The 25720-nt window shown below is 59.9% G+C and overlaps 2 protein-coding genes across 3 annotated transcripts in view; one reads left to right on the top strand and one right to left on the bottom strand.

The window, feature by feature from the left end:
* Positions 1 to 317: 317 nt before the first annotated feature.
* Positions 318 to 15429, bottom strand: LOC116798172 (proline-rich protein 2-like). The gene is made up of 3 exons (XM_032710347.1): positions 14698 to 15429; positions 3033 to 3134; positions 318 to 422 (listed from the first exon to the last, which is right to left on the bottom strand). The coding sequence occupies exons 1-3, from the start codon at positions 15427 to 15429 to the stop codon at positions 318 to 320; spliced, it is 939 nt and encodes a 312-aa protein (XP_032566238.1).
* ITPR3 (inositol 1,4,5-trisphosphate receptor type 3) overlaps positions 15392 to 25720 on the top strand; it is a 36072-nt gene continuing 25743 nt past the window's right edge. For both annotated transcript variants that reach the window (XM_032710378.1, XM_032710377.1), the window contains exons 1-3: positions 15392 to 15802; positions 20690 to 20760; positions 23589 to 23710. In XM_032710378.1, coding sequence (XP_032566269.1) covers positions 15714 to 15802; positions 20690 to 20760; positions 23589 to 23710 — 282 coding nt within the window. In that variant the 5' untranslated portion in view covers positions 15392 to 15713. The remainder of the gene's footprint in view (positions 15803 to 20689; positions 20761 to 23588; positions 23711 to 25720) is intronic.

Here is a 25720-nt window from a genome sequence, read left to right as displayed (position 1 = left end):
CGGGGATGGCACCGCACACCCCGTCCCATCCCGGCGCTCTGCTCGTCGTGCTGCCCGGGAACCTTCGGCGTCTCCCTGGGCTCTCCAGTGGTTTTCTGACCTTTTCGTCAAGGCTGCACCTCAAGGTTTGCCCTCTGCCGGGTTTCCAAAGGAGCCCCGTTACAGTTCCTACTGGAGCATTTCTGGTTTCCAGGAGGAAACTTGTGTCGATCCACCAGAAAAAAAAGCCACCGGTGGCAGAGCTGGTTCACACCAAGTGCTTTAGGAAATTTGAAATCCCCTGAAAAATCCCAGCAGCTGGAAAGAGGGGGTGTGATTCACCGCGGGGAGCGAGATAGCTGCGGTGCTGAGGGTTCAGCGATCTGCCCCGGCTGCTTTTCCTCTCCTCGCTCCTCGGGACGCTGCCAGGGGCGCTGCTGGGGCTGCAAAGGGCCAGATAAGCAGAGGTTTGGGGCCGGTACAGACGCCTGACTGCTGCTTATCACACCTGCCTGTCCAACGGCAGGAGTTCTGTGTGTGCCCTCGGGGATGTTCCCTGTCCCAGAGCCAGAGATTTCTGAGCTCTTGGCTTACTTGGCTGAGCTTTTCCATGGAAAATGGGCCCCCGGCTGCAGAGGGTCCTGCCCTGGCTCCCTTGGAGGTGAGGGTTGCTGGGCATGTGGCCTTGGCAGACCCTGCTGAGGGTGGTGGCTGCACTGACACAGTGGAAAGCTGGATGTGGAGGGAGAAGCAAAGGACACCCACAGTGACTGTGGGAACAGGGGCTGGGAGAGAGGTGCCCTGGCCAGAGGTGGCTCTCAGGGAGGTAAAACAATCACAGAGCAGAGGGAGGTGAGGGATCAGCTGAGGGGGACTGTCCCCACCAGCCTGGTACCAAGGGCTCTGCCTTCCTCCCAGGGGCACCCACTGAGAAGCTCCTGGACCTGGTGGGGGTCCAGCTCCCACCACCAATCCCAATTCTGCATCGAGCTGGGGGTGAGTTTTGGAGGGAAATGTGGCTGTTTGAGTCTGATGTCCCTGACTGTGGGTGACTGATCTGTGCTGGTGGTGGCTGTTCCTGTGCACACCTGGTGTGATGTGTGGCCAGGTTTAAGCTGTTCCTCTACTGCAGAACAAGTCCTGGGCTTCTCCCCACCACACCCACATCAATCCTGAGCCCCACCACCATTTCAGATTTAGCATCCTCCAGAATTACCTCATTAGGTGGCAGCTCTGGCGAGAACTTCTGCAGTTGTGAATCTCCTCTAAAACCCTTCCTTTTGGCAAACCACTTCCCTTCCACCTTGTGCATATATTGCACAACACCTCTTGGTCTGGCTGCAGAAAACCAGCTGGGAAAGTGGTGCTGGGCAGCCAACAGCAATTCCCAGGTCCCTTGGTGTGAACTGCCTCTGCCACTGGTGACTTTTTTTTGTGGTGCATCAACACAGAAATTTCCTATTAGGAACCAGAAATGCTCCAATACCAGCTATAACAGGGCTCCTGCTGCTCACACTGAGCAGTAAAAGATGTGGAAAACAAGCTGTGCAGGATTGTTGGACAAATCTGTGCTTACAGCAAAAGCACAAGGAGCTTGTGGGGACTGAGCTGTGGGGACTGAGTTTGTGGGGACTTCCTGTGCTGTGTCCCCAAACAGCACTGGAGAGGGTTGGGGGGGTGGATATCAGGGATAAAGGGAAAAAGGACCATCTCTGTTATGGGAATGGCAAGTATGGACCTCGAGAAATGCTGGTGGGAAGATGCTGGAGCAGTGGTGTAAATCCTGTGTGCAGCCAGCCTATCGTGCTGCTGCAGAGGCTCTGGGACGTGGAGGCAGCAATTCCCAGCTGGCTCTGCTGCCCTGGCTTTGTGATCACTGATGCCAACGTGAAATGTTCCCAGCTCTCACCAGCTCCTCCTTCCAGCACCTCCTTTTGCTGGTGAAGTAAAGAGATATATTTGCTGGTGGAAATAAGAGATGCACAGCAGCTGTGGAGATGGGGCCTCTGCATTCAGGATTCTCATGGCATTTTAGAATGTGGTTTCACCAATGATTGGTGTTTAAATCTGTGCTGCTGCTGGAAAAGGGAGCAGGAAAAGGGAGCTGTGCTGTGTGAGCCCTCCTCTGGTGCCAGCACGAGCGAGGGGCTGAGGTGACAACACCCTTCCTGGGGGAGGAGGGCTGTGCTCTGTGCCAGGTGATGGCAGAGGCAGAGAACAGGAAGGGTGACAGAATCTTGGGTTTAACCAGTCATGATGTCATAGCACTTTTAGATCATATTTTTTGAGGGTAAAAAAAACCCCAGCTGAGCAGGGAATGGTCTTGGGGTGCTGCTGGTCAGCAGTGGGCAGTGCTGGCACTTCTGGCCTCAGTTTCCCATCCAGGCCCAGAGATGTCTGCTCAGCTGCATGAGGTGCTCTGAGATCTCTGGGTGATGAATTGGCACAGCAGGGGTGGGGGGAGAGGTAGAGAATTTTCCAAGCTCAGCTGCTGGGCTCAGTTACATCAGAATCGAGCTGTTGTACAGAGACACTTTGTCAGCACTGACAGCATCTTTTGCCTGTTTTTCCCCACTGCAGCCTCATGCCCTGGAAAGCGAGATGGAAAGGGAAGAGGAGTCTCTTCTGTGTGTGGCTGCTGATACCCCTGCAGACCCCTCTGACGTGGTGCTGACCAGGAGGTGAGATCCTCCACCCCCTCCAGCCCAGGGGGAGCAGAACCCCCTGGACAGAGCCATGGGGAGAGAATTAAACTGAAAGGGCAGGTTTAAACTGCCAGAGGACAGGGTTAGATGGGACACAGGCAAGGAATTCTTGTCTGTGAGGGTGGGGAGGCCCTGGCACAGGGTGCCCAGAGAAACTGTGGCTGCCCCATCCCTGGAAGTGTCCAAAGCCAGGTTGGATGGGGCTTGGAGCAACCCGGGCTAGTGGAAGGTGTCCCTGCCCATGGCAGGGGGTGGAACAGGATGAGCTTTAAGGACTCTCCCAACCCAAACCACAGGAGGATTCTGTGATTCTGAATCTCCTCGGAGCACCAGGTGGCACTGTCCGACTTCCAACCGAGCTGAGCCGAGCCGGGCCGAGCCGGGGAACACGGGCAGCGCCGGGTCCGGCTGCGGGGACAGCGGGGACAGCGGGGACAGGGCGCTGTGGTCCTGCAAGGCACCGTCTCAGCACAGACCAGAGGGGTTTTCCGTCCCCCTGTGGGTTTGGCACCCCGGGCAGTGCCGATGTCGGGTGGGCAACACTTTAGAAAATCTGGTGCCTTCTGCAGCCAAACCCAGCACGTTCCGGGTGAGGAGCCCAGTTTTGAGTCTCCCCTGTGAGAAGCTGGCTCTGCACTCCCTGCCTCAGTTTCCCCGTTCCTATGAGGGGTTCCATACCAGCTCCTTCCCTCTAAAGCATCTCATGGGTCAGTGCCAGACTTCTAAATGCCTCTAAAATTTGGACTGGCAAAATTTGGCCAGTATCAGACCAGGGCTGTGGAAAGCCTCCAACCCCGTGGGGAGTTTCCCAGCCTGGCTCTCTTTCAGCTGCCCTCAGTGTGAGTCGAGGGCAGCCGAGCGCCAGCACACTCCTCCCAAAGACAGGGACAGCCCGGGAGAGAGGAAAAGGCGACTTCCTTCGCTCCCTGCACAGGAAGAGCACGTCTGGAGGTGGGGAGGGGGTTCTGTGCCCTCACTGCCCGCCGGGCACGTCTGCAGGGGGGTCACCTCAGCATCCCCGCCTCCCCCTCCCGCGGGGCCAGATGTGCTGGCGTGTCCTCGGGAGCTGCAGCCGGGGGTGGGAAGCTCCCCAGTAACGCTGGGAAGCGAAGCGTGGGGGTGGGTTTTGTCTCCCCCGGGCGGGTTTTGTCTCCCCCGGGCGGGTTTTGTCTCCCCCGGGCGTTCCACGGGGCTGTTCTTTCTCCGTGCTCGGCTCCGCAGCGCGTGGGCAGAGCGGGCTCGGAGCGCTTTGGAACGCAGCCCGAGTTCCAGGAGATGCTTCTCCCTGCGAACCCTCTGCCATGAGCTCCGCGTCCCGGGGCCGCACAGAAGCTCCTTTCAGCCCCCGAGGGGTGTCTGGGAACAGATGCCGATTCACGAGCGCGGCTCCAGGGCAGATAAAGGCAGGGACGTTCCTGGCGCGGCTCCCGGAGCCGAAGCCCCTGGGAATTGCTGGTGTCCAGCTTCTCCGGGGCAGCAAAGGGGGCTGGAGGCCAGGGGGTGCCGGCAGCGGGGGTTCCAGCTCAGCCCTGCTCCGTGCCCCTGCGTGTGCCGCGGGGACGCGGGTCCAGCCCCGGCCGGGGGTGCCGGGGGTGCCCAGAGCCCCGTGCCCGCCGCAGGGCCCGGTTTGGGGCACGGGGCAGCCCCGGGAGCCCTGTCAGCGTGGGAACGGGCACCAGGGCAGGGAGGGGGATGGCGGTGCCACTCTGTGCCAGCCACTTCGGTCCCTGAGGTGCATCCTTCCCTCCCCAAATCCAGCTCGTGGGGGAGGCAGGAGCAGCTCCGGACGGACCAGCCCACACCGGCAGCCCCTGGGGCAGGGAGAGCTCAGCGCTGCTGCTTCACTCCCCATCCCGGTACCGGCCGAACGGCTCCTCAGCTCCAGCTCTTTCCTCTTCTTTTTCATCTGCTTAATGAACATACCACGTTTTCCTTTTTCCTTCCCCCTTTCCTGTTCCCCGGGAAGGACCCTTCAGTCTCACCCGCCCGACTGCCACGGCCTGGCTTTGGTTTGAAGTTTTTATTATTATTATTTATTTTTTTTAGATTAAGCATTTAGTGTGACTAAAATGTTCTCACTTCTCCCTCTGATTATTCACTTTCCCTTATTAAACTGTTCTGCACTGAATTACTTTTCCTCCTTTCCCAACCCTTCCACCCTCCAGCTTTTTCATTATTTATTCTCTGTGGCTTTTAAGGGTTTTATTTATTAATTTCTGGGTAAGAAGAGGCCTCTGCCTCTGTTCCCCACACACTGTAAAAGGATCGGTGGGATCAGTTTGGCTGATCTCCATCCCCGGAGGCTAAAGCCAACCTCTGACAGAGGTATTGGAGGGGGGTTGGAGCTCTGTCCTTGTGGGCTGGAGAAGCTGTGGCTGCCCCATCCCTGGAAGTGTCCAAGGCTGGGTTGGAAGGGGTTGGAGCAGCCTGGGCCAGCGGAAGGTGTCCCTGCCCGTGGCAGAGGGTGCAGTGAGATGGTTGTTAAGGTCCTTTCCAATCCAAACTGTGAAGTGTCCCTTCATTTTCCCTTGGGTGCAGGGACGAGGTGTCCCAATCCTGCACCCTCAGCCCATCCCATGCCCTGCCTGTGCTGGGCAGCACCAGGCTCCTGCACCCTGAGCCCGCAGTGGTTCCCAGCCCCGCGGTCACGGGCCAGAGGAGCTGCTGGCAGCCCAGCCCCTGCTAATCTGGGAATTGTATGCCAGGAAGCACACACCCAGCCGACCTGCCCGGGACACGGCCGGCAGTGAACGCTGCAGCACTCCCAGGGCTTCCCTCTGTGCTCCTCAGGGCTCTGTGGGACCAGCCCTGAGGCCTCGCCGGGTCCCTCCCCACGCCCGCCCGGGGTTGGGCACCTGATGTGGCTGCAGGGGAGAGTTTGGTTGTGCCAGGAGTGGATGTGGCTCCTGGCACAGCGTGGGATGCTCTCACAGCCACCTCGTGCTCCTGCCCATCTCTGGGGACATCACAGAATGGGGATGTAGCAGCCGTGCTGCCAAACCTGAAACCAGGGCTGTGAGGGAGATGCACTCCCTGACCACCTCCGGGGTGTTTATTTTGGACTCAGCAATGGCACATTAACACGGGCATCGTTACTTTCCTGCCAATGCAGAGCCACCCTGGCAATAGACCCTGCCCACCATGCCTTCCTGGGTAACAAAACTGTGTCCTTGACACATCCTTAGAAGCCTTGAGCTCCAAATAGACTTCACTTCTGTGCAAAACCGCCCGAGATTTCCCGAAGCAAAGGGCTATATAAAATGTGGGTATTATTAGCACTCGGCCTCTGCCAGGGCAAGTGTCAAACACCACGGAGGTGTCAGGAGGAAGGGTTTGCCTTGGCTGAGTCACCACAGGGCAGCTCCTTTCAGGGTTATGTGCATCTCTGAGGGAAGCAGCTGCTGCCCTCTGCTAAACGGGGTCTGGCAGGGGCAGCCAGTCGTTTCCACAGCATCCCAGCATCCCTGTGGGATATGGAGACACTGCCCTGGGCTGGCCTTGGCAATGCCGGGTCAGGCTGGCAGGGATGGGCTCGGGGAGCTGCTCTGCCCCCTGAGAGCACTTGTCACCCTGACAAGGTTCACGTGATGCTCCCACATCCTGCTCGCTGTATTTTAAGGTTGTTTACAAACACCAGCGTGGTTTGAGAGCAGGGGAAGCTGCTCACAAATCGTGTGAGCTGAAGAGCCTCTGCCAACCTCGCTGGCTTCCCCTACACTGATGGAGAAGGAGGATCCAGAGCTGGAGTGCTCTGGCTGTTCTGGCTCTTCCAGCTGTGGAGATGGATGGGCTGGTGGCACTGCTCCAGCACCAGCAGCTCAGTGCCATTGCCATCATCCTGCTCTTGGCTGCAGCCTTGTCCTGGGACACAGGGGCTTGTTCTGCTCACTGCACCTTCGGCAGCACCACAAAGCCCCAGTCGTGGCCTCCTCTGGGCACAGTGCTGCACCAACACAGAGGGAAAGAGAGGGCTGGGGCCTGGAATAATGTCCAGGCTGAGATTTCCAGGGCTCACGGAGCCGTTGTAAAGTTGCAAATTACAAATGTGAGCCACTCGGATATTCCAGTGATCCGAGCCAACAGAACAGAATATTTTAAATGAAATATTCATGGGGATCCTCAGCCTGTGAAAGCGATAGAGCTCTGCTGCTTTCTGTGGACTCACACTAATTTATTTTTTATTATGACCCATTTGTATGATGATGGGGCCAGGAGGCTCCAGGCGGTCGCCTCCAGCTGCAGATCCCGTTATTTCAGGTGCTCCAAAAGCACAGAACAGCTCCACGGTCTGTGCCCCACATTTGAAACCGCTAAGGATGTAGCCTGGTATTTGTGACACAACAAACCTGTTCTCTGGCACAGGCGGCAGCTCCTCCCTGCCCCGGCAGCTTGGGCAGGACACAGGGTCCCCTCTGTGCCCCTGGCATCACCCTGGGGCTGTGGGATCCCCTCTGTGCCCCTGGCATCACCCTGGGGCTGTGGGGTCCCCTCTGTGCCCCTGGCATCACCCTGGGGCTGTGGGGTCCCCTCTGTGCCCCTGGCATCACCCTGGGGCTGTGGGGTCCCCTCTGTGCCCCTGGCATCACCCTGGGGCTGTGGGGTCCCCCCTCTGCCCCTGGGATGGCTCCTCTGTGCCGCTGGCATCGCTCTGGCTGGGGAAGGGATTGTCACAGAACCAACAAAGGGCACTCACAGCCCTGCACCAGACGGGAGGAATATTTGCCAAACAAAGACTTTATTTTCAAGGAAATCCTCTGACTTCTGCATGGAAGAGAGAAACGATTCAAGCCCTGGCGCAGGCAGCCCAGGAGCCGTGGGTAGGAAATTCTCCTGTCACGGGCTGAGGTTCTGCCGCAGCCACAGTGGGAACAAGGGCTGCTTTTCCAGGCAGATTTCATTCCTGCTTTACTTTGGGGAATGATTTGAAACCCTTTGTGGATGTGGGCTACAGACACACCTATTTCATCCCTGGAAGTGTTCAAGGCCAGGTTGGAGCAAACTGGTCTCAAGGCAGGTGTCCCTGCCCTTGGCAGAGGGTGGAACTGGATGGGCTTTAAGGTCCATCCAACCTGGCCTGGAATGCTTCCTGGGATGGGGCATCCACAGCTGCTGCATCCATGCAGCTGTCTCTGCTGCAGCACAGAAAACAGCTTTGGGCCCTGGTGGTGGGATATAAAATATGATATAATGTTACCTATAATTTTTAAAGCCAGCTCTGGCCCTACAAATAAAATACTTCTGTGGTTCCCTTTTTCTTTCCCAGCTGTAAACTCTGCCCAGCTCTGGCTCTTCCCTCCCGGCCTGTGACTGTCCTGGTTTATGGCACCGTCACCACCCCCCGACTGATTTACATGTCAAATCAGTGAACAGCGGCTCCCACCCTCTCTGTCCCTCATCCCGCGCTCGTGGCTCGGGGTGACTCAGCAGCACGGAGCACAAACATGACTAACTCTTCCCTCCACAACAAACAGGGATTTTGGGTCTTTGTTCAGTGCGTTTCTCTGTGCCAGTGGAAGCTGCCTCGGAACCGCCCTGGCACAGGGGGTGACTCATCCCGAGGAGGTGATTCCGGGTCCTCCAGCTTTGCTCCTCACCGATCCTGCTGCAGGAGCAGGGGCTGGAGAGGAGCTGGAGCAGAGCACAGGGCTGGGCTGGGAGCAGGGGGAGCAGCTTCCTCCTGCCCTCCCCGAGCCCGGCGCTCCCTCCATCACACCCAGCGAGTTGTTCTCAGAACTGGATGTGGCCGATCCCTTGAAATCGGATCCCAGGCTGGATATTGCCCATCCTCCCGGTGCTGCCGGGGCCGATTCCTCCTCAGCAGGTTTTGGACCCGCTTTGGGGTTTGTTCACTGCTGCTGGGGTTCACATCCAGCCTCTCTTCACTCTCCTGCATGACGGGATGGGAGGATGCCCCTCACCTGGGAGGGACACCCGTCACCAGGAGGATGGAAATGTGTCCCATGAGGGACTGTTACCTCACACCCGACATTCCTTAGCAAATCGTAAACGGGAAGCAACCAAGAGCCCAAATCTTTGGTCCAGCATCACCCAGGTGTGTGTGGGCAGGTGAACCCATCCTGGCCCCTTAATTGCAGTGGTGGGTGGAGGTTTAAAAGGGAGGGAGTCAGCTGGGGAGGGGGCAGTGGTCATTTCCCAGGGGTGGTTTCCTTCCCACAGCTCTGGGGCCGTGGGGTCTGTGAAGCCTGACCATGGTGAGTCCTGCCCTGGGCGTGCTCATGTCTGGGGGGTCTTTGGTTGGCAGGAGGCTCACCTGGGGTTTGCTCTGGGTGTCTGCAGACGCTGGGTCAGGGCACACCCTGCTCCCTGCACTCACCTCCCAGCAGTCTGCACTGTACCTGGTCCCCAGTTTGAGGTGACAGTAAATACATACACAGAAGGGATAATATGGAAGAAATCCTTCACTGTGAGGGTGGGGAGGCCCTGGCACAGGTTGCCCAGAGAAGCTGTGGCTGCTCCATCCCTGGAAGTGTCCAAGGCCAGGTTGGATGGGGCTTGTAGAAAGTGTCCCTGCCTGTGGCAGGGGATGGGACTGGGTGGGCTTTAAGGTCCCTTCCAATCCAAACCACTCCATGATTCTGTGACCGTGGGCTGCACCAGGTGCCTGGACAGCCCTGGCTTGCCTGGCTGGGATGGGGGTACAGCAGGGCATGGGATCTCCTCCCATGGGGTGAACAGCATCAACCTCAGCGTGTCCTGTGACCTGGGAGCAGGAGCCCCTGTGCTGCAGCCCAGCAGCCCTTGTCCTTCCATTGCCACACCGAGGGAGCCCAGGACACTGCTGGAGTGGGGGGGGTCATCTGCCTGTCCCCCATCCCTTGAGATGTGACCACTGTGGCAGGGGCAGTGGCCTGTCCCCACCTGGGAGGCAGCTGGCCCTGGCCCTGGGCCACCTGGTTACCCAGCCTGTCACTCAGCAGGAAGGTGTGTGGTTTGCTCAGCGAAGGCTGTAATTAGGTTGATTGGCACTAACTTACCTTAAAAAGCTGGGGAGGAGGGAGGAACTGCAGCTCAGCCATTTCATGTGGAACTTTACAGGGAAAGATGGAGCCCAGGCAGGGCTGCAGTGGGACCCAGCTCCTCTGTCCCTTCTCCCTGTGACGTTCCTGCAGGACCCTGTGCCCTCCAGACCAGACCACCCCAGGAGGAGCTGGAACAGGGGCAGTTGTGTCCCGTTTTTAGTCAGCCTGGCAAAGTGTGCCCACAGCCCCGCTGGAGGCAGAGGATGGAGCAGAGCCTGCCCTGGTGCCAGCAGTGCTCAGTGGGCACTGTGCCCAGCCCGGACTGTGGCTGGGCAGCGTTTCCCAATGGGATGTGCTGCTCATTCAGGCTGAGTGCTGAGCGTGGGCCGGGCGAGGGGCCTGCATGGACCACTTGGGAGCAGAGGAAACGCTCCCTGGCCAGGCAATCCATCTCCAAAGAGCTGCTGAGAGGACAGGCTGTGCCACTGGCTCCTCTGGAGCTTCAGGGGCTGAGACACTCGGTGTGATCTGACTCCAGCCGTGCTCGGGTCGCTCTGGAGCTGGAGGCTGCTCAGGAAAATCTGCCCACAGAAATCACAGACTGGTTTGGGTTGGAAGGGAGCTTAGAGCTCATCCTGTTCCAGCCCCTGCCATAGGCAGGGACACCTTCTGCTAAACCAGGTTGCTCCAAGCCCCATCCAACATCCATAGTCTGGTCTGGGCCCTGCCCTGATGTGAAGAAGGGCTTGGGAGAATAACAGGAGGCTTTTCCCAGGATATAAATTGTGTGTGTCCTTTGGGGACGAGCCAGCAAAGACGTTAGTGATGGTCCCGCTTGGGTATGACTGTAGTGGGCAAAAATCAGCTGATTTGGAGCAAAACAGTTGCACAGCTGTGGAGGAGCTTGCAGGGTGGCTGCACAGGGGTGACAGGTGAGGGACAGGGCAGGGAGTGGCTGTGGAGCCAGGAGGGCTGGGCAATGCAAAACCTCTTGCAGGGAAGGGCTGGGAAATGGGAGATGAGGAATGGGGCTCTTCCCTCATCTGTTCTGCCACTGGCTGCCATCCTGGCCCGGGGTGAGGGTACAGCTGGCAGCCCCAACCCCTTCTCCACCTCTCAATTAACCCGTGTTTGCTTATTAGGGAAGTTACAAGCCTGTGCAAACACTTCCATTTGCTTTTGATAAAGCAAAGGTAGAAAAAACTCCTGCCCGTGAGGTGTGGCCAGGCCTGGCAGGCTGCTCTGGGTCTGGGTCATGCCAGGTCCAGGCTGCTGAGGGCCATCTGCCAAGGACAGAGCATCCCTCCCTGTCCCATGTCACCCAGTGGCTGTCCCCAGCCCTGCTGCTCTCCAGACAACCACAGAGTTTGTCCCAAACCTGGCCCGGTGTCGCTAACGGCAACTGCTAATTGTTCTCTCGCTCTGTACTATATTTAATTCCCCACTATTATTTTTTCCCCTTTTAATCATAAAAAGCCTAAATTTCCCTCGGGGAAGGTTATTGGCTCAAGTGTGGAAATATACCTGTGCCTTGCACGGCGCTGAGCCACCGGGGCATTGGCTGTATTTTTAAATCCAAGTACAAAGTGTCTCCGGTGCGAGCGTCGTTTAACCCTTCCCGGGAGGGAGGGTGGGAATGGGGGATCCTTCCCCTCTCCTCAGCTCCTGCTGCTCACCCTCGGAGCAGAATGAACCCACCAGTGGGCTTGGATGTGTGGATGGGAGCACGGGCAAGAAGCAAGTGTGGGAGTGCAGGAATCGCTCTGTTTTGCCCTACTTTCCTCTGGCACCCTCCTCTCCCTTGCCAGGGTGAGACCCGCGTGGGCATCGCCCTCTGCGTGGAGAGGTTGAGCTGAGCAGGACCACGTGTGCCCCAGCACTGTCCCCTTCCCGGGCCACCTCCTGCCACCCCCGTGGGGACCGAGGCTCAGGTGCTCCGAGGTAACCCCGAGCCTCAATACCTTTGAGGATGTGGGCCAAAGTCATCCAGTCTGAGAGCTATTTCGGGGGCTGGTGGCTGCTCCCGGGAGGGTGTTGGCACAGCCACAGTCGGAGGCGCCGGGCGCGGGCGGAGGCACAGATGGGACAGGCGGGAGGGAACTGCTCCTGTCTCCGCCGTTAATGAAGTCACCCGAGGGGGCTCAGCCCTGCCCCCACAGACCTTGGGGCGCCTTTCAAGCGGCTGCTGGGGGGAGGTTTGGGTTTGCAGCTCAAGCAAAGCAGATCTGGGGTCTAACCCTCTCTGCTGCAGGTGTGTGTAGCACCTTGTGCACCAAAGGAGTGGTTCTGTTCAGTGGTAGCTGTTCTGGGCTCTGAAATCCTCACTCAGAAGGAGAAACAGGGTTGAAATAACCCTTTTTTGGCAGCTGCAGCTTGGGATCGGTCCTGCCCCAAGGCTGCTGCTCTCTGGGGTGGGAGGACCGGGTAGCAGCATGAAAGGCTCCACACAGAGCCCAGGCAGCCTTTGTGCTGGGTCTGTGGGCAGCAGTGGGGTCAGGGAACACCCAGAGCCAGCAGGACAAGGGGGAAAACTCTCCTCCTGGCCAAAGAATCCCCCTCCTCTGTGTGACCCTCAGCAGAGCTGTCTTGCTCCCTGCTCTGCTCAGCACAAGGGACTGAGTGTCTCCCTTCCTCCTCCTCAAACAAAGGCAGCTACAGTTCGTCTTCTCTTTCTTCTTCCAAGTGGTTTCACCCTTCAGTTCCCGGCCCTGGTTTGGGATGCCCGAGGAGCCCCGTGCAGAAGCCAGAGGGGGCCCTGGCAGGGCAGGGGGTTCTGCTGGGACAGCACAGCCCACCTGCCCCAGCCAGCACAGCCACCCCCCTCCTCTGCATCTGCCACAGATCTGCTCCCAAAGCATCTGGACAAACCTAAGCTCCAGGTGGGCTCCTGGCCAGCCCCAGACAATCCCACTGAGCTGCTGGAGGGCTGTGGTGTGGTTGGGAAGCCAACACCAGCCCACAGCAGGGAGTGCTGGCTGCCGGGCTCCCCGTGGGAAGGGCGGGCAGGTAAGGGGAGTTTTGCCAAAGGAGCATCCTGTGGGCAGGGAGGGGGCCCTGCAGCTTGAACAGTTGCCTGCAAAGGAGCAATTTCGGCATGTGAAAGGAATGTGGCTCCAACACTGCCAGAGATGGAGGCTGTGCCTCAGGGATAGGGATGTGCTGCTGGCCTGACTCACCGGCTGCCTCCCCGCAGCCGCTTCCTCTCCAGGAGGCAGAAACTCCCAATTTTTCTCTATCACATGGCTTAAAGTAGGGGGTGAGGAAGGAAACGCTCTTATTTTTAACTCTTGTGTCTCCCCAGGGCCCGGGGTCGAGCGCTGGCCCAGTGAGGTGCCCCCCTGTGATGTGCCACGAGCTCCCCAAGGCCAGGGCTCCCGCTCACCTGAGCACTGCAGGCTGTTTGCAGCTCCTCACGGTGTTCTGGGGTCTGAACCCGTGCACAGAACATCTCTGAAGGTTGGGAGCAGCCAAGGGACCCCGTGCAGGATGGGGACACCCAGGGTGGGCAGTGGGATGGCTCGGTGTGGTCACAGCTCCGCTGAGGGTGGCCAAGAGCCACTGAGCCACAGGGAAAATGCACTTTTTTCTTCCCTTGAAGCCACCTGCCCGTGCTGCTCTCTGTGTGCCACCTTAGTGGTAGGTGCTGGGGGTCCCTATTTGTGCCCACCACAGGGTCAGAGCTGTTGTGAGCCAGGGCTGAAGGGTGGGGAGGGTTTTATGCACCCCAGGTCCATCCAGGGAGGATCTGGAGATGTAGTATCACCATCCCCAGGGTGCAGGCTGGGCAGAGGAGGGCACCCCTGAAACATTTTGGGTTCCCCACCCTCAGCTGAGCTGGAACATTCAACCCCAGCACGAGCTGGACACTGTCACCACCCCAGTGTGGGGAGGGGCTGCCTCTGCCGTGGGAGGGATGGACACTTCAAGAGGCTTCGTCCTGCTGTTCCCAGTTCTCCTGAGGGGGAGAAACGAGGCCAAGTGCCTGTTTGTTAACTGTGATGGGGTTTTTTTGCATTTCTGGAGGATTTTCCTTGCCCAGCCCTGTCCAGCAAGGCTGGTGGGACTGGCATGGCACAGCCTTGGGCACGGTGAGGTGCCCTCGACTGAGGCACCGCTCGTGTCTGGGATCAAAGCAGCTGATCTGGGCATGAAGTTTTGGTCTTTGGTTCCTTGGGGCTTTCCTTGAGCTCCTGTTGTGAAACCTTCATTTGCTTCTAACAGCAGCAAGTTGTTGTTATTTTTTTTTTTCCTCATGATCTTCTCTTTTCCCCCTCTGTTGCCCTGAGATAAAGGCTGCTAAATTTGTCCTGTGCTGAAAACGCAGCTAATCCTGATGGACCTGAATTCACATCTCCCCCCAGAGGAATTGCACTAATTTTTTTCCCTTTGTTCTGCCAGGGGACCTGTCCGTTTCCTAGTGGATAAAAAAAAAATAATCACTATTTAGGGCAAGGTTTATATTCCCGAAAACCCGTGTTTGTTTGCGAGAAAAGAGGACAGGAGGGAAATAAACGAGAAAAGCATCATGCCTTTTTTTTTTTCTTTTTCCCCTTCCGATATTGTTTTTACAGCAGGCAAGTTTTAATTAAAGTGAGGAACTAGGTCGCCTGTGCTGTCCAGAAGATGCTCTGAGGACGTGGCCCTTTCCCACCGGTGTTACACTGGGAGCTGGAGCTGCTGGCCCAGCCTGGCAGTGACAGCTGGAAAAGCTCCTCGCAGGCTGCAGGGACAGGGTGGGCTCTGGAAGGGTGAGGGGTCTCCCTCCTGCCCACGGCTCCCGGTGGTAATGGGTGGGTTGGGTGTGGCATTTTGGGGTGCTGGGTGAAGCCCGTGTCGGGCTGGGCAGGGCTGTGGTGTGGGGATGCAGAGGGACAGCCCGTGAGTGGAGCAGGTCTGAGCACAGGGGGGGACGGTGAGAGGCAAAGCAGGTGTGAACTGGCCCTGCTGGGAGCCGAGAGCTGGCAGGAGGCTTCAGGAAGCCGCAAGTGCTCGCCTGGGGCAGAAAAATCCAGCGAGAGCCGCCTTGTCCTCACCTGGGGCTCTCCCGGCCCCGGGCGGTGCAGGATCCTGAGCCGGCCCCGGGCGGGGAATACGCTGGGCACAGGGACAGGGACGCGGAGCTCCCGGTGTCCGCTCCTGCTGCGGAGGGAGGAGGAGGAGGATGGAGTGAAGGGCGAGAGCAGGACCGGGGGTGGCAGGAGAGGGGGCTGGGGCAGTGGCCGTTCGCTTTTGCCCATGGGTGTGGGGGGTGCCTGTGCCCACCGCCCCACGTCGATGGGTGTGGGGGGTGCCTGTGCCCACCGCTCCCCGTCGGTGCGGGGGGTGCCCCGCGACCCCCAGCGCTCCCCAGGAAGCGCCCGGTGCCGTTCCAAGCGGTGCAGCCCCGGCGGGACGGCGAGACCCCCGAGCTGGGGGGCTCCGTCCCGGGTGCAGGGGCTGAGCACCCCGAGGGGGCGGCCGAGGGGCTCCGTCCCGGGGTTCAGGGGTCGGTGAGCGGAGCCGGGGGACCCCCGTGGGGGGGCGGTGGCTGCGCCCCCCGGACCCGGGGCTCCCCGAGGGCACCGGGGCGCGCAGCTCCCGCACCCCACGGCCCCCCCGACGGGAGGCGGGTGCGGGGGTGGGGCCTCTCCTCGCCCCCCCCGTCCCGGGCGGCCCCGGGTCCCCTCCCCGCACGGGGCTGCCGGCGGGACTTCCTGATCCCGCTCCATTGGCCGCAGGTAGCGCAGCTGTGCGGGACGGGGCACGGACAGACGGACAGAGCCCATGCGGACCCCTCACTGAGCTTCATCCCCCGCCCCCTCCTCCTCCTCCCCTTCCTCCTCCTCTCCCTGGCTCCCTTCCTGCCCAGCACATGTAAAAGTTGTGCGTGGGGCTCCGCTCCCGTCCCGCTCCCGGTGCTGCTGGCGGCAGGAGCCGGGCTGGGATCACCCCCGCCGCGGAGCAGGGACCCCCCGGAGCAGGGACCCCCCGGGTCCCCTCGCCCATGCTGGATTTCGGCCCGGGAAGGTGACTGCGGGAGGAAGCGGCGCCGCGCCGGGTCGGGGTAACCATGAATGAGATGTCGAGTTTCCTGCACATCGGGGACATCGTCTCCCTGTACGCCGAGGGCTCCGTCAATGGCTTCATCAGCACCCTGGGGTGAGTGAGGGGCTCCCGTGGCCGCCCGAGGGGACTCCGGGATGGACGGGACGGGACGAAGGTGCTGAGCCGGAGCACGGTGGGAAAAGGGGCCGGGAAGCTCCGGGTGCTGCAGCAGGAGTCGGGAGAGTTGGTGGGGAGGGGGACGGGGTGCTCCTGGGTTCGCTCCCGGCTCTGGCCGCTGTCGGGGCGGGAGGCAGCCCTGGAAGGACCCCCAGCCCACCCTCCCTGTGGCCAGAAGCTGTTTCCTCCCCATTAGGGGCTGGGGGGGGATGAAAGGGGCTTAAGCAGCGTGAGGGGTCGATGGGGTGAGGAAGGGGATGTGCGAGTGGGATGGCTCGGGCAGCCAGGATCCCTCCTGGGCACGGGATCATTCTGTGCTCCCAGCCCTGTCCAGTGTGGCTCTCACTGTCTCCCCTCGGGGTCCCACATACCCGGTGATCAGTGGCATCGCTGCAGGGTCACCAACACAGGGCTGCCCATGGCCACCAAGTGCTGCTGGGGGCTGGGGGACCAGGGCACTGCCAGCTCTGGGCTGAGTCAGCTCCCTGGCCGTGGCAGCACTGGCAAGGGGATCTCACTGCCCAGCGTGGGGCGATACAGTGGAGCCCTCGGGGACCTGTCCCTTGTCCCTCCTGTTCCCGTGCAAGCCAGCGGTGCTGCTGGAGCAAAGCCAGGCCAGGACCTTCAGCCCCTCCGTGCACAGACCTGCTCCCGCTGGGGGTGTTTGGCCATGGCATGGGAACAGGCCATGACCCTCGGTGTGGAGGGCTCTGGCAGGGCTGCCCTGGGGCGCGGGTGGGTTTTTCCTCACCCCGAGGCAGGAACCCAAACCAAGCAGGGACCCAAACCGTGTCCACAGCCCCGGGCGGGGGCCAGGGGCTGTGCCAGCGCTCCTGCCCCACGCCGCGTGTAGGAGAGGCTGAGCTCAGGCAGGAATGCTGACTTGGATGGGATTCCTGGGGCAGGAGCTGCCCGGCTCTATAATCTGTGATGAATGCACTTGCTCCCACATGCCTCTCCATACGCACATACCTTCGCCTACACGTGTTCTCGCACCCACCGCGGGGCACGTGTGGCCTCTGGGTTTGTGCCCACTGGGGCTCCCTCCACCAGGTTGCCCAGAAATGGGGGGCAGTGGGGGCACCCCTGCCCAGGAGCTCCGTGCGGGCAGCTCTGTGGTGCCGGGCAGCAGGTCCCGGGGGTGCAGCCTGTCTGTGCCAGGGGGGCACATCCCCACAGCCCCCTGGGGAGAGGTCTCCTTGGAGCTGCCCTGCAGAGCCACCCCAAGGCAGGGCTGCAGCCTCGGCAGCTCCGTGCTGAGCACCCCTCCAGCCTCTGGGAAAGGGGCTTGGGAGGAGGCTCTGCTGGGAGCCAGCCCTGGTTATTGGCTCCCTCAGTGTGTCCCAGTGGCTCACCGGGAGCTCAGTTAGAGCCGTGGGGACTCTGTGGCTCTGATCCCTTTGCAGCTCTGGCCCTCGCATCCCCTTTTAGCCAAGTGTTTTTCCAGACTTCCTTAGAAGCACCTGAAAAGCAGGACTTGTTTGGGGAGCCTCTTTTCCCAGGCCCCGGCATGGCTTCTGCTGGGCAGCCCCATTTTCCCAGGGTTCTGCTTTCTCTGGGTTGTTTCCACCCCCCAAGTTTTCCCTTGTGCCGGGGGAGACCCAACCACACCTTAAATCACTCCTGTGATAAGGGACGGGGTGACTCACTGAGAGTGCTTCTCCTGGCCCTCCTGCCACAGGGACCTCATTTAGCTCATTTGCAAGGCAAACAGCTCTGCCAGCCCACGCTGGCCTGACATCCTTCCTTGTGCAGGGACTGGCTTTGGCTGTGGGGTCACTGAGGGGCTGAGTGGAATCTGTTTATATGGGGTGATTGTGTCTCCAGGTGCTGCTCACGGGTGTCACGTTAAAGGATGGACACCAATTCTGGGGTGGAGGTGGGGGGAGCCCTGCAGCCCCTGACTGAGCCCCCTAATGGCACTGTCAGGGGCCTCTGGCACAAACCCTCCCCACAGGCCCCCACTCTGCAGTGGGCGTTTGCTCGTGAGCAGGAAAAACATCCCGGGAGGGGTGGGGACCTCCAGTGCTGGGCTAGGTGGGAACGCTGAGCCAAGATACCCAAACCAGCTGCAGTGTGATCAGCCCGGAGGAGGAGATCGCCTAAGGAGTCCTGTGGGCAGAGAGAACTGGGCTAAGGGTGGCCACGCTGCTGGTCACAGTGCCCTGGGAGTGACACGGTCCCCTGGGAGAGCTGGGGGGACAGCATGGGTGTATTGGAGAGGCCAGAAGTGGTTCTGGGAACATGGGAAGTTGCCTCGGAGGATTTTGTTGGCTGCCCCATCCCTGGGGGCTCCCAGGACCCAACGGGGGCTCGGGACTGGCAGCAAGGGCTCCCATGGTGGCAAACCCCCCTGGGTGGTGAGCAGCTGTTTCCGGTGAAACAACACCTTTGGGAGCTGTACCTGTGGTTGCAGGTGGATTTTGGGGTGGAGCAGCTCAGGGAGATGCAGCTGGTTAAAGGGTAACTCCAGCTCTGCCGGGTCAGGACGAACCTGTCTCTGCAGGGAGGAGGAGGAGGAGGAGGAGGAGGAGGAGGGAGTCCCGGCACAGGGACAGCGGGGGGGAAAGCTGCATTTTTGTGACTGCCCTGTGCTCACTCACTTTATTCTTATTCCTCCCTGGGGGATTAGTGCCCACCCTGCACCCTGAGGGTGCTGGCAGGGCTGACCTGGCCCCCATGCCCCACAAGGAGCTCTCCTCCTCCTCCTCCTCTTCCTCACCTCCAGGGGTCGGTGGGCTTTGTAGGGGTGTGCTCCTGCCTGATTTGTGTCTTCCCTTTTCCCAGAGCCCTCCTTCCCTGAGCATCCCTGGACCATAGAGTGCTGGCACCGTGTGTGCCGTGCCCTGGGAAGGCCCTTCCCCAGCCCAGGTTCCTGCAGGAGCAGCAGCTCCACGTCAGCCCCAGCTGGCCCCTGTCCCTGGGGAGCTCAGGGGTCTGACAGTGGTGGATTTTGGCAGCATTGGATGAGCTGCTGCTCCCCTGACCTTGGGGAAGGCTGTGCCTCACACGGGGCCAAGCACGATGGCCCCGGGCCAGGGAGTCACTTTGTGCTCAGAGTTGGGAAGCAGCAGAAAGCCCCTCTGGAACCGGGGAGGGCTCCAGGGCTTAAAGCTGGCCAGGTGCTCACCCGTGCCTTGAGGGGCTCACCAGTGCAGGGTCCTCCTGCTCCCTGGGGTAGTTTGGAAAGGCAAAGTGTGACATTCCCAGGCTGCATCCAACCTCCTGCCTCGCACAGGATCCTCCTCCTGGTGCTCAGACACCGACAGCCCCTTTTCTCCTTCACACCTGGGCAGTGAGTGCCCTCACGTGCCCGGCTCCCACACATCCCCGATGCTCTGATGGCAGAGGGAGCTTCCATGGCCCATCCTGCTGCGGGAATGCTGGTTATTTTATTAGCAGGAGCATGTCCTGGCTCCAACCGCCTCCCAGGTGACTCATGTCCACCCTGTCAGAATCCTTTATTTTCAGCAATTTTTAACTGAGGAATGTTAGTCCAGAGTATCAGTTTAATAAAAAGAGCACTTTGCATTCCTGCAGAGAATGTAATCCTAGGATTAAAGATGCTGAAACTGCCTTGAGATCATTAACTAATTAAGACTTGCAGCCTGGCAGGTCACTGTCTCTAATCCTGCCTGGTGGATGGTGGTGCCGGGCACGGGGAAGGCGGGTGAGCGCTGTGGCACAGCCAGCACTGAAAATGAGCCTCCTGGGAGGCTGTGACAGGAGAGGATTTTTGGATTTTAAAGTGCAGAGGTGAATTGAGCCCTCTGCCTCTGTGGGCTCTGGTAGGAGCTGGGCACATGCCAGTTCCTCCTGCTGCTTCGCTTCCCGGGGCTGCGGAAAGCGGGCGAGCGGGTACAGCCTGTCTGGCTGGAGCACCCAGTTCCCCTGGGAGCCTCACAGGGACCAGCTCGGGGTGTCCCAGCTCCAGGAGTCCCTTGGGTGATGCTCAGCCCTCTGTGCTTTGGGTGCTGGGCAGATCCTCGTGTCGGGTCCTGCTTTGCTGTTCTTGGTGACTTTGAAAAGCAGCATCCCCTCCATCCCAAAATCGGTGCCCAGCACCCGAGGCCAAGGCTGTGGGATTTGCTGAACGCTGGGAAAACAAAGAGGTGGGCAGGGAGGAGACACAGAGCCCTGATCTGATGGGCAGAGCCCGCAACTCTGATCAGATAATAATTAATAACTGGGTTTGGGGGGCCTCTGCCACCTCCATCCTCAGCACCTGCACCCTCCGTGTCCCAGTGGGATGGGTTCCCAGCCGGAGAAGGAGATCTCTGGATGAAAGTTGAACTCATCACATTTTTGCTGGATTAAGAGTGCAATAACAGCAGCCAGCACACTATGCCCAGGGGGGCACTGGGCTCAGCCGGGAGCTGGAGCTGGGCAAGGCAGGATCCCCTCTGGCAGAGCCTTGGCACGGGTCACTGAGCAAAGGGCCTGCAGTGGCTGACACGAACCATTGTGGTTCTTTATTGTGGTCTGTATCAGCCCTGTATGCCCTGAGGGATCAGGGTGGAAAACACCCATGGAGCGAGGGCTGTGGTGGGAAATGAGGGGCACCTGTAAAACACCCATGGAGTGAGGACTGTGGTGGGAAATGAGGGGCCCGTGTTCAGAGCAGGCACCCAGGAGTGGCTCCAGGAGCCAAGTGCTCGTGTGTGAAATATTAATGGAGTGCAGATGGGTGGGAAGTGGGAGATACGGGTTTGGATGCTGTTGCTTGGGCCAGGTGATGGTGGCACGATTGTGGTTTCAGGCACAGCCTCTCCCCTCTGCCATCCCACTGTTCCTGACCCTGCTCCCACTTTTTGTCCGGTGCAGGCTGGTGGACGATCGGTGCGTGGTGGAACCGGCTGCTGGGGACCTGGACAACCCCCCCAAGAAGTTCCGAGGTGAGCCTGGGGCAGCTCCATCACTGCTGTGAACGGCTTTGGGGATGATGGTGGCCCTGAGCATCCGGGACAGGGACAGGGACTGGGGGTCTGGGAAGTGCTGGCTTGTCCATACCAGGGATAGGGTTTGGTGCTGGCTTGTGCCTGCTGCCCCATGTGCTCGGGACGCTCTGAACTCAGGGAAAGGGCTGTGCCCAGGAGAGTGTCTCAGTTGAGTTTGAGTGCCTGGAGCTTATAGCCAAGGAGTGTACAGAGAGCTGTGAAATCTCCCCAAACCTGTGACTGTGGAGTTGGATTTGGGGCTGCTTTAGGGCAGCCCTTCCTTTCATCCCAGCTGCTGTCATTTCAGGTCCTATTTTAAAAAAAAGCTTTTTAAATATCAGTTCCCCCCTCTGCCTTGTGCCTCCACTGTTTTTCCGGGTGCACTAACAACCCATCCAGCAGCTCCCAGCATCCCACAGCCTAGGGAGCCGTCCTGTTTCCTGGGCATCAGCAGACTTTCCCCTGGGGCTGGATGGGAAGAGCTGGGAGCAGCCTTGTCCCAGCAGCCACTCCATCCCTTGCCTGGCCATGGGCGGGTGTCGAATCTCTTTTCCAGGCACAGGTTTGGTCGAGGCTCAGCCCTGCTCCCTGCAAACCCTATCAGGATATCCAGCTGCTTGTTTTAATGGCCGGAAGGGTCTCGCTCTGCCTGCTCGATAGCCATCGCCTCGAGCCCTGGAAACAACGGGCTGAGCTCTTCCCTGCGGCAGCAGCGAGAGCCCAGGCAGGATTTTCATGTGCTGTGGCCGTCCCCATATCCTGTGGCCAGACCCTGCCCTATCCTGCGCCGCGGTGAGCGGGATGCAGGTCTCCCTGGGGCGTCCCGCTGGGAAAACAGGGCCCTTCTCCCAAGGTCAGGTCCAAAAGGTTCTTTGGAAACGCCAAAACCCACCCGGGAGCCTGTTCCTGCAGCCCTGCCCTTGGGAGATGCTCCACACCTCTCAGTTATTTGCTTTCTTTCTGTGGTTTCTCCCCCCTCCAAGGCTCTTCCCAGCCCAGTTCAGGCATGAAAGGAAAAGCAAATCCAGTGCTTCCACCCTGCACTGAGCCAGCGTCGGGAGCCTCCCAGACAAGGGGCAGTGGGACCCTTGGCCGTGCCACTCCCTGCAGTGCCCCCCGTGCCTCGTATTCCCCGAGGGTTTGCAGGGGGTTTTGCCCCCATGGCTGTTCTGGGCTGGGGCAGGTTGACCCCACATCCCCCACTGAGCTGCTCCTGCAGGGCAGTGCTGACGTGGGACCTTCCCCCGCCTTCCCTGTTTTCCGCCCACCATCCATCTTGCAGAAAGCTGTCGATGCTTTGGCCCAGATGCCAAAATCTCCGGCTCCCGACACAAACTGTGCTGGAGACTTTTTGTGTGGAAACCTCACCCTGCCTCAGTTTCCCTCCTCTCAAAGCCAAGCTCAGCACTGAGCCGGGGCAGCCCCGTGGGCAGGGCATGCGTGGAGCCAGGGTTCAGGTTTGGACCCAGCTCCGAGTGGCTTTGCTGGATTATTTTCCCTCCCCCCCAGTTCCAACTTCCCACCGGGCCCTTTTGCAGCCTAATTAGTAACCTGGTGGAAGCGCCCCGGGGACCGCAGGTGCCCACTGTGGCCACAGGTGCCCCGCTGTGGCCGTGGCCCCGCTCGGGGCGGTGGGCACAGGCAGCCAGGCGCGGCAGCTCCCGCGCTCCGGCGTCACGGGCTCCCTGGCACGGGATGTGCCGCTGGCAAACAGACCTGCAAAACGAAATGTGAAACTTGGCCCCGGCCCAGCGGCCCTGGCCGGTGAGAACCGTGCTCGGCGCTGTTTGCCCGGCACTCCCAGGTAAATAAATACGCTCTCCCCGGCGCCCTGGGCCCGCGGCCAGCCATGGAAGGGACTTTTTTTATTTTCTTTTTGTGTCTGAAGGTTCTGGGCTGCTATTTCAGGCATAATTAGGGCGATTCAGGCTGCAGAGCCCTTCCTGCCCTCACCCTGCACAGCTTTGAGCCGTGGAAGGGGTCTGGGAGATGTGAGTGCCTCCTTGTCTCCAGACATCTGCTCTCCCGCTTCGGTTCCCAAAGCCTGGATCTGGGTGTCTGCACTTCCCACCCCCCAGCCGGGAGGAAAACAGACAAACTGGGACAATCTGCAGAGCAGGGAGTCACTGGAAGCATTTGGAGGAGCTGGGATGCATCTTGTGCATCCTTTAGGACCTGAAATGCAGCTGCTGACACGCAGATTTTGGGATTACACTCGCAGCGTCTAGCACGGGTGATCCAAGCTCTCTGAGACTGTTCTGGAGGGATGGATGTGTGTATCCCAATGGCATGGCCACCACAGGGTCCATCCACAGCCTCTGCAGGCTCTGGGTGTCCCGTGGTAACAAGGGGTGTGGAGATGGCTGCTCGTGTCCCAACCTCCCTCCCTCCCGGATCCCTCCCAGTGGGATCCTCTCCTCCTTTGGTGCAGCTGGGCTTCATCAGAGCTTCTTCTCCCCCTGAAGTTTTCCTTCCCAAATAGCACAGCCATTTCCGATGGGAGCACTTCTAATCATGAGTCCAAGAAGTGGAGTAATTCCTGGACTCATTATTTATCCTGATTTAAAGCTCACCCTCCAGCCAATGCACAGTGGTGTGACCTCCACGTGTCCCCCCCGCATCTCCCTCGGACCCCCGGCAGTGGAGGGGGTTGTGGTGGGATGGGGGGACCATGTCCCAGTGGTGCTGCTGGGGCAGGAGCCGTGTCCTGGAGGAGCCCTCGCTCCTGTCCCACTGGGGACACACTGGTGGCTGCTGCAGCCTCACGCTGCCTCCTCTGCTCCCAGATTGCCTCTTCAAAGTGTGTCCCATGAACCGCTACTCCGCCCAGAAGCAGTACTGGAAGGCCAAGCAGACCAAGCAGGACAAGGACAAGATTGCAGATGTGGTGCTGCTGCAGAAGCTCCAGGTGAGAGGGGTGAGGGACCGTCTTGCCCAGAGCAGGCAGTCCCTGAGGGCTGGGTGGGTGATCACGTGCAGACCTCTGGTGATGTTGGTTTTGGGATGAGGGGGGGTTTTCCACCTGCCTTTCCCCCCTTGCCCCATGAGCAGCCATCGTCTCACCCTCCTGATGCTCCTTGTGCAGAAGAACTGTGGCAGAGTGGGCAGAGGAGCTCTGTGAGCACAGCCCTGCACCCTCCAGACCCCTCTCAGCACCCCCCAGCACCTCTCAGCACCCCGGGCGTGCAGGAGGGAGCCCTGCGGCCAGGACGTGCTCCAAAGGGCTGTGGAAGGGAAAAGGCTCCTGTTGACTTCCCCGAGGTTTGGCCAGGGCCCATGTCAAACATTGCACAATGGCCTCAGACAGCTGGCGAGGCCCCACGGATGATTCATAAAACTGAGGCTGAGGAGAGATTCACTAAATCATCTCATCGGGCCTCCAGCCCAGCCCAACTCCACCGGCCCAGCTCTGCCGTGGGCAGGGGGGGCTGAGTAGGGTCAGGACGGGGTGTCCTGCCCTGGGTTGGAGGTGCTGGGACGGGGTTGGTGCCTCCTGCCATGTCCAGCCCTCCGTGGTCACTGGCACGTGGAAACACCATTTTCCTGTTGGACTGGGACGTGTAACGTCACAGCTGCCCCGGCCAGGGCTGGACTCAGAGGCTCATTGCTGAGCCTGATTGATTGCACCTTGGTTAGGATTTGTCTTAAAGAGATTCTGCTGTTTCCTTGCTGCTTCCCGCTGCTCCTGGTGTTTCCATTGGTGTCCCGAGTGGAGCAGGGCAGGAGGGAGCTGAGCCCAGCTCTGCCCCTGCGGCCACAACAGCCCTGTCCCATCCCAGTGGGTGCCGGGCTCCAGCCTGCAGTTTATCAGGGAGGCTGAGAAACAGGCTGAGAACATCTCCAGCCCATGGAGATGATTCCCTGAGGCAGGAGCAGCCAGGTCTCGAGCGGAGAAGCCCTGCCAGGCAATGCCCACGGTCGTGTTTCCAAGCCCGTGCTCTTCACTGTTGTTTTTACATGGGTTTAAGGCTCTGTGTTTTCCTGGCTGACTGATCACAGGTGCAGCCCAAGGCAGTGCAGACAGGCCGTGGGGGCTTCCCCTGCTCCCACCCTTGTGTGCATCCCTGACACCCATCTTTGGGCCTGGGGACAGACCCCATCCCATCATATCCCATCCCAGGGGCAGGCTGGGAATGTCAGCCCTGTGGACTCACGTGCTTGGGGCAGCCAGTTCCCACTCCCACCCCACTGCTGTGGGCGAAGGAGTTGCTCAGATCTGGATGGAGATTTAGCACATCCTGTGGTGCAGGATCTCTTACCAGAGCCGTGTTGCTCCATGGGGTTGTTGTTGAACTCCTAGAGCCACATCAGTGCAGGGTTTCTTGGCAGCAGGTTTGTTTTCCTGATGGCAGCAGCCACCACTGCAGGGCTCACGTCCCTGGGTGGCTGTGTGGGGTGGGAGGGTTACCCCAGCTGGCACCCTAAGCTCTGTGGGGACCCCTACCAGGCACATTCAGAGCCCTCACCTGCTTGGCCACTCACAGACCCACTGTCCCATCCTCCCAGGGCCAAGCCGTGATTCCAGATGTTTCGCAATTCCTCTGCCCTCGAGTGAAAGGGGGTGAAAGCAGGATGGGGAAGGGCAGAAGCTCTTCCAGCTCCATCCCTTGCTGCTGTTTCCCACCCCAGCAGCGAGGGAACACTGTGCTGGTGCTGCCCAGGCTGTGCCCAGGCTGGCGCCGGCGCTGTCAGCACCCCCTCACCATTCCCAGATCCGCTGTGGGAGCGAGTTCCTGCCTCGCTCCGTCTGTGTCAACATCACATCACTGCTCCCACTGCCAGAGCCACCGCATGGAAAATGTCTGTGGTTTTGGAGAGGGGCTGCAAGTGCTGCTGAGCAATTCACTCGTGGGGACTCATCCTGCTGCATCCACTGCAGCAGGTCTGGACCTGCTCCTTCTCTGGGCACAGCACTGCT

Source organism: Chiroxiphia lanceolata, chromosome 25 (assembly GCF_009829145.1).
Source record: "Chiroxiphia lanceolata isolate bChiLan1 chromosome 25, bChiLan1.pri, whole genome shotgun sequence".
Taxonomy (NCBI): Eukaryota; Metazoa; Chordata; class Aves; order Passeriformes; family Pipridae; genus Chiroxiphia; species Chiroxiphia lanceolata.
This window is presented reverse-complemented; position numbering and strand designations above follow the sequence as displayed.

Bases quoted from the DNA above. Each gene is read 5' to 3' on its own strand.
- LOC116798172 (XM_032710347.1), bottom strand. From the start codon at position 15,429: ATGGGCTCTGTCCGTCTGTCCGTGCCCCGTCCCGCACAGCTGCGCTAC. The intron at 3,135-14,697 runs GTGAGGACAAGG...GGTGCCTTGCAG, and splicing joins CGGGGCCGGGAGAGCCCCAG to GACCACAGCGCCCTGTCCCC. The intron at 423-3,032 runs GTCGGACAGTGC...GGCCCTTTGCAG, and splicing joins TCGGCTCAGCTCGGTTGGAA to CCCCAGCAGCGCCCCTGGCA.